General features: G+C 48.0%; 1 protein-coding gene across 1 annotated transcript in view; it reads left to right on the plus strand.

The window, feature by feature from the left end:
• Positions 1-5,885, plus strand: part of LOC131743533 (guanylate cyclase soluble subunit beta-2-like) — a 35,161-nt gene extending 29,276 nt beyond the window's left edge. Inside the window, 2 exon segments of the mRNA XM_059042343.1 lie at positions 4,523-4,610; positions 5,758-5,885. Of these exon segments, the coding sequence (XP_058898326.1) occupies positions 4,523-4,610; positions 5,758-5,885 (216 nt within the window).
• The last annotated feature ends 2,147 nt before the right edge of the window (positions 5,886-8,032 follow it).

Genomic DNA, 8,032 nt, shown 5'->3' on the forward strand with positions numbered 1-8,032 from the left:
GGGTTAAAGAAATAATACAGGTTTGCTGCACACACAGGGAACTTTAGGTCATTGGGCAGGAGAGCCCCAGGCAAGGTGAGCGCTGGGGGTTACAGGGCTGACGGCGAGCACAGGTGAGGCTGGAGACACACCAAGGACTTGAAAGACTCTTAGAGGACGGGCAGGTGACGGCAGGAATGGGCATGGCAAGGATGTGGCCTCTGCTGTGATCCCTGGAGAATGCAGGGGCTTCTGGAAGCTGGAGATGTAGTTCCTCCAGGGCATGGCCTCTTTTGCCCATGGACAGAAATAGGAAGCAAGGGGGTGGGCGATCCTAGAATGGCAACCCCTCCCCCAAGTGTGGAGACTCCATTGAACCCTTTTCATCACTAGGATACAATTCTCTCACTAATGGTGTCTCCCTCCACAAATATTTCTAGCAGCCATGGCTCCTTTCTCTGTTCACACCCATGAACACTATGGTGCAGTCAGCCTGCCCTCCCCCCCAGAGCAGGTCGATTTATTGGAAAATTAACCCCAATGGAACCAAGCGGGAGGAGACGAGGTGCTCCACACACGTGAAGACCCCGCAGAGCAAAGGCCGGAGCAGGGCAGGGTGGGAGTTACGGGTGGGGTGGGACGGAAAGGCCAGCAACCGTCCCTGTGCTGGGAAGGACCGGGACGGGGTACTGGGGAGACCCGACAGAGTCTGACTTCAGGCTCCAGCCAAACCCCCTCCCCAGTGGGGGAGAATCAGTACTGAAACCAAGGTGTGGTTTCCCATATCTGATTCTTATCTAGGTTAGAAATGCAGACAAGGAATTATTTTAACTGCAAATGTAAGAATCCCTTCTTGTAACCCCAAATCATATCCTTTATGACCACAGAGCCCTGCCTGTAACGTCCAGGCGATGACCCAAATCCCATGTATATTCCCCAAGACAACAGCGTTCTCCCAGCCTCCACCTTGCTATCACTTCTGCACCGCCCCCCTCCTCTCCCCCCGGCCAAGTTCACATTTGACAGCGTAGCATGTGTGATGGCTGTTTTCCAAACAGGGGAAGATTTCTTCTGCTACCACTCTTTTCATTTAATCCATTCTTAATCTACATTGAAATGGGTTTCTGTGCTGCTTTTAATTATTTATTGGGCTGTGTTAGTTTGCTCAACTAAGGATTGTTTATTCATTTACGTTATAGAAGGAATTATTATTTCTTTTAATCAGAAAGTGCAGATAAACCGAAAGAAGAAAACAAAAGCACCTGTTAATGCTATCACCCAGAGAGACTGTTGTTAAAATTTTGGTGCCCATCCTCCCAGACTTGTGTGTGAGGGTACGTGTGTGCACGTGTACTTTTTGTTACAGAATTGGGATTATCACATATAGCGTTTGGTAAATTAGCAGGTGATGAATTTCTTTCCTTTAAACATTTAAAACATTTCAAGACACATTTCAAGTTTTATAAAAAGAAAATAATGTGCTTGAAATGGTACACTTATTTCCCATGGTGCTACACACCAAAAGCCCCATTTACTTTGTATCGAATGGAAACCCCAATTATCTTGTACTTCTGCACATTTGCATCCATTTGTGATGACCCTGATATTCTGAAGTTGCCTCTGAATTTTCCAAGAAGGACTAACCGAGTTCAATTTAGCTTTGGTATTTAGATTATTCCTGGTGTCTAGATCTTAGTAATCCATGGAAGAGGTACATTGTAGTTCTCAATTAGTCAGAAAACGTAATTAGCCAGAATGCTGCACTTCCTAACTCTGCATGATAATGAGCATTACACTGTAGCAAAATGATGCTCCTAATAGGCAGTCCTCAGGGGCTGTGAGCAATGGTCTCAGGGGAGCAAAAGATGATGAATGAGAATTTCTCAAGTAAACAAGGAAATTCTTCCACCATCTGGATTGTGGAATTGCACTGGGGTAAAACGTCAAATATATATGTGTAGAAATTCCAACAGAGTCTTGCAATTCCATGTTGGCCAAGTCTCGTTTGAATTGTCAGGCAGCATGAACTCAAAATTTGGCCTGTCCAGCTTTCAGTAGGCCATCTCAGTTCTTTCCCCAACACAATCCTAGCCGGTCGTCTTTTTCTCACTGTTAATCAAGGGATTTTTTTCTCAAGGAGAGAAAGGGGAGAGTTTCATAGGAGTGAAATGGGAGTAGATATGGAGGAGGACCACAGTTAAGACACAAGTGAGAAAATGAGACACGGCCAGGTTAGAAGAGAGAAAATTGTGCTGTGGATGCAAGAGAATGGAATCAGCAGTGAAAAGCTAAGTTGAAAATTTTTTGAGAAGAGAAATTGGAAGAAAAACATGAAAAGGTGTTGCATAAAGGGGAGACTGAGAGATTTGTGAAATATTATTTCCTAGTGTTGAGTTTACATCCAAAATATTTTGTGAGAGGTTAAGCCAGAAAATAGATCATCCATCCTGGTTACAAAGAAATCTTGGTGCCGTCTGGAAGTGGAGCACATCAGAAACAGAGCCTGACTGTCGATAGGTAAAGAGACAGTTTTCTTTGCTATATTCCCTCTTTTTATTTTTATTTTTTTAAAAAGCAACTCCAACTCCTTCTTGTTCAGTTTTTAATTTTTGTTAGGGTAACCCCTACTTGGGGTACGATTACAGAGACAAAACAAATAAGTTCTGTGATCACGGTACTACTTTGTGGAGATTTTCTCTCATAGGTTCTTATAACATTCCTGTGAGTTGAGTAGGAGAGGGATGTATGGTCTAGTATCCTGTTACATCTGGAGAAGCTGAGGCACAGGGAGACACTAGATGGGGAGGCTGAACCCGTTTCTGATGCTGATGGGCAAACTGGAGGCAGTACTCCTCTTTCTCAGTAGAAAAAAAACCTACATTCCCATCTGTAATCAGTTCCTTTTTCCTTTGTTTGCGATGGTGCCAAAACAAAACTGAACTCAGACTTTTCAAACATACTGTCCTTATCATTTATCCTGAATGTTTCCATTTTTGAAAAATTCAATTCCTTTTTAAATTATAATAGGGCTTACATCTCAAAGAAAAACAATACTGCAATGAACTTTGTAATTCAAAGTGAAAGGGATAAAGGGTATTTGGAATAAGACTAGTAGTGAATTAGCAAAATAACAAACCCAAAATCCCACCCCATATGGGAATAATCTATTTCCAAAGAGCATAAAATACTGCTGAGCAGGAGTCAGTCTTTTGCATGTGTGTGGAGTGGGGTGGGATGTGCCATGATGCACAAATGAACCTGTAGTTAATGCCAACTCCACTTAGACAGCTCCCGTCTAAACCCATACCTTATACAAATGCCGCATCTGAGGGGGTTATGAACCTTGTCAGTTTAGCCCCAACTTCTGCATGAGCAAAATACTCCATATGAATCATCACCCAGAGTTGCCCCAGTGGCATGGTTCTAGATCCGCCAAATTCTCACCTCATCCTGGGCCTGAGCCTGGGGGAGACTGGGGACAGGTCCCGTAGCCCACGTTTTTCCACATGTGTCATCACTTATGTTCATTAATGGCCAGTCCATTAGCAAATTGAACTTGCCTCCATCTGATTGTTTTACCCATTGCTTTTAGGATCTTAAAACAGAGGTAATCACTGATCCAGGTTCAGGAGGAAGGGAGGTGCTAACAGCCCCTAATGGTGAAGGAAGTCATTTACGCGTTTGGGGACAGAAGGCTGGAGACGAAGCCCCGCCTGCATTACCTGATTTTTAACTCTAGAGCTTCAATTCAAATACGGGAGCCTCTCTGAACTTGAGCGTCTCTGGAACAATGATTAGTGTTAAAAAAAAAAAAAAAAAAAAGAGAGAGAGAGAAATGGAAATATAGATTAGTTTAAGATCTACGATGCTGACCTCTCCAAATGAAAGTGCAGGGTGAGCAGGAGATGTGTCTCTACCCAGCCTCCTTGTTTCCATTCCTACCGAGGCCCGCTTCCTCCCTCCTCGTTGTGGCTCACAGACCCAGGTTCTTTTTTGGTGCCTCCCCCACGGGCTCCTTCCCACACTTAGAAATAAGAATTGGCATCTCTGAGTTTGTGCTGTGTGGGGGGCATTGTGTACTCACTTTGTAGAAGGCACCTAATTTAATTATCACAACAACCGTGGGAGGAGGGTGTAATCATTATTTCCCCACTTTTCACATGAGGACACACGAGGCCCAGAGAGGTTAGTGATGAACCGTGGCAGCACTGGGTCTGAACCCTGTGTGTATGGATGCTCAGACCTCGTAGACGGTCACAGGGCAGCAGGTATGGAGGCTCAATGCTGTTATGTGAGTTAGGCACGAGTAAAGATTTGGTAAGTGACCGAACAAGATGACACAGCCTCAGACAAAAGATGTAACAAGGCAGATGTCTGAGTGGACCTTTGTGGCCTCAGCTGTGAAGATGTTCTCTTGCTCAGGAGGTAGCAAAGTAAGCCCATGGTGTCCACTCTGTTCCCTGGGGCTGGGCTCAGACAGAACCCCTGACCCGGGACCAGTCTGAGGCCTGACTGTTCAGCTCACCCCTCTGTCTTGTTTCAGCTTCTGACCAGCTGGCACCCGGAGGGAGTCCAGTGGAGAGACAGGAATCCGTGGAGGCAGCTGACGGACAGTGGTCTTCAGCTCAAAGGTACATCGCTTTCCTAATGACACGCTGCCGTCTGGTTTCTGTGCTTTGTTGTGACAGGGAAACACGAACCCCTCGGGTTACTTTCCCCCCCACCCCGCTCAGTTTAATGGCGGCAAAGAAAAGTAACTTCATTTCTCAGCTTTAGACTTAAGCTGCGTCTCTTTCTCATTGTCCCTTTGAGAATAAAGGTCTAGAAATGAAACACAACCCTGACAAGTTTGGAAAATGTGCTTTCACAGTCTCAGTTCAAAGCCAGCCCCGATACTTGGAGACGTTGGGTCTTCTTTGTTCTCGTGGATGAGAAGTTGGGCTGTAGGGCCTCCTTCTGTTTTCTTCTAACGGGAATGAACGGCTCTCGTGCTCTCATCACTGTGGTTCTACTGAGTCTTGGCCTTGGAGCAGAAGCCCCAGTGGTTGACTTCAGAGGACACCCTGACCTGATCAGAGCTGGCCATGGGCAATGTCTTATTCTAAATGGTGATGGGAGGGAGGAGAAGGAAAGAGCCCCAGACCCTGCAGTTTATAAATCGCCCCAGAACACAGCCGGGATGTGAAAGGCACTCAGCCAGGGATTGTGAAAGGAAATCATTTTCATTCCCAGCCCTGGGAATTATGTGAAGCGATAGAACAAAAGCCGCATTCCCCAGAGATTTTCTGAAAGTAAAATGGAGGAGAAAATGTGAAAATCGCCGGAAGGGCAGAGTTAGGAAAGATTGGGAAATTAGGCAGAGTGCCGCCAGCCACCAGGTCCCTTGGCCAGCTGCCTTCAGACTCAGAAGGCACCTCTACTGCTTCTCGCTGCGGCATGGGGACACCTGGGCAGTGGCGAGTGGCGAGTGCTGGAAACGCTCTCAGAGGCTTGGGGTCAGGGGCCAGGGGCGGCAGAGGAGTGGTCTGGTGGTCTAGCATCTGCAGTTGGTGATGGTGAAAAAGATCAGTATTTTTTTAACCTATTTAAGAAGGAAAATCTGAAGGGCACACGTAATTTTGTGATTCATTCTTGCTGGGACCTTACTTGTCCCAAGAGGCGTTAACTGTCTTCAGCAGTTCCTAGGAGGGCGGATTTGACTGTCGGCTGCCAATCTCAGGAGCAGGAGGGGAAGGGAAGGCGGAAAGAGCTGAATTCTTTGCTCTGCTGTCCTTCCAGACAACACCTGTGTCTTGTGTCTGGAAATAGGTGGTGTGGCCCATAGTTCAGAAGGGCCAGAGCAAGCCAGGATTAGACTGAATGCAATCTCCAGAGATGTGGGTTCTTGGCCAGACTCTGCTGCTTGATGTCTTGGTATCTCAATTTTACCACCTGTAAAATGGGCCTTAGTGACAGCTGCCCCACCTACCTCACAGTGAAATACAAGAGCACAAAGATGCCCTGGATATTTACAACAATAGTAACTACTAACATTTATAGATAACCAAATTCTAGGCACTGGCCTTGCATGTATGTGACACGTTACTTCTGCTCTTGGCAACAACCCCATGAATAAGACAGTGTTTCCAGTCCCTAACTGACAGATGAGGAAACAAACTCAGGGAGGTTTAGTAGCCCAAGATCACACCCCTGGCGCTGGCAAATAGCCTAAGCAGAAGACATGCTGTTCAACGTCACGACAACATCAAAAAAGTCAGGGTAGCCTGGACATGTGGACCCTGGAGCCAGGTAGAGCCCGGTTTGAATCCTGGCTCTACCACTTGGCAGCTGTGTGTGTTGGGGAAAGTTGCTTATCATCTCTGTGTCTGAATGTTCCTTCTGTAAAATGGGGATAATCAGAGGACCTGCCTCGTGCGGGTGTCATGAGGATTACGTGACATATACACAAAGCCCTTAGAAGAGTTACGGACACTTAGTAATCCCTCTGTGAATGTGCTTTTTTTTAATGCTCAAGTTAAGTGGTCTTCCCGCTGAAGTGGGGCTAAGGAAAGATGATCCAGCTCGCGATCCCCGTTGCTTTCTTTTCAAAATCCTTTAGCTCAGTGGTGAGGGAGGAAAGCCAACCCAGACAGAACTAGGAACACTGTTAGGTGGTAGCACTGCCCGAGAGACGAAGAGCAAAACGGTTGCCTGGCGGAGTAGTGGCTTTTTGTTTTGTTTTTGGAAGGAGAAAAGCAGGAGCCTGTGGCCCCAGCTCCCAGCTGGCAGCTTCCTTGGCCCTGATAGAATATGCCGGTTTAATGCTCAGCTCTGCCGAAGATGCCAGAAATGGCGGGGCAGGTGCCCCAGCCCTGGTTGAAAATGGAGAGGATTTTGTTCCATGTTTATTAGGATCAAAATACTCTTTTCCAGCTGTAAGTGAACGACTACATCGTGCATCTGGCATCCCCCCGGAGCCTACTATTTATTCTTTGGCGTAAACACTGGTGGAGACAAACTTCAGGCGCCCAGGGAGACCTAGCCAGGCTGACAACGTGCTCTGGGAGCCCCCGGCACTCCCGAGGGAGCATTCGTTCTGGGACGCACCTCTCCGGGTGGGAGCCTCAGTGCCAAGCTGGGGTGTGCACACACTCACTCAGAGGGCGGATGAGCTCATGGGCCTCCTGCACGCTGCCGGCCTCCACCAGTGCTGTGCGCTGACACCAACATCTGGTGGTCCGCCCCAGGTGCGCCAGTCCAAGGTCTGGCTGTCACTGCAGATCACAGACGTTTGTTTGCGAGCAGTGGATGCTCTGCTCAGCAGGGAAGGCGGAGTGACTCTGGGATGAGCCTCTTCTCAGCCTTAGGTCCTCGGAGGTCCCCTCCCACACCTACAACCTGTTAGGTTCCTTTTACCCAGGAGCTCTGTCTGGCTCCAGTGCCTTCCCCAGGGCACAGGCCAGGGGCACAGCAGACTGGGATCCAAGCAGATGGCTGGTCCGGCTTCCGACCTGGTCCAGCAGGCCAAGGACTATTGCAAACACCCTGGCCTCCAGCCCACGGAGAGAGGTGGATATTTTCATTAGTAAGAATTTGAAAACACCATCCACCGTCCTTCCCCAAGGGAGCGCAGAGCTTAGTCCCATGGCTTCTTAACCCATCTCCCAGCCTCTTATACACGAAGCGTCCGTGGACAAGTTGGTGGACATGGGCGGAGTCCCTCCCATCTCCCGGTCCTCCCTTGGCAGGGCTCTCCCCTTCGTGGGCATCTGAGCCTGGCTGTCCGATGCCTTGCCTGGCCAGGGGCTTGCGTCTCACCCTCCTTTGGGCTCTGACCAGCTTATTCTTAATGACAACCTGACTTTCCCCGCCCTTTCTTTTTCACCCCTTTTTCTTTTCCAACTTTCCTTCAGCTCAAGTTGTGTGTGAGAGAAAGAAGGAGAATCATGTGTCTGGCTGAGGCATGAGATCATTTTTCTCCCCTCTTAGCATGCTCGCTGTCTGCTGGTCGGGGTTACTGGAAGAAAGCGGGAAAGCTCCGTTTCCACAGAGAGCCATCTGGCTCCACCAGACT

The sequence above is a fragment of the Kogia breviceps genome, chromosome 16 (assembly GCF_026419965.1).
Source record: "Kogia breviceps isolate mKogBre1 chromosome 16, mKogBre1 haplotype 1, whole genome shotgun sequence".
Taxonomy (NCBI): domain Eukaryota; kingdom Metazoa; phylum Chordata; class Mammalia; order Artiodactyla; family Physeteridae; genus Kogia; species Kogia breviceps.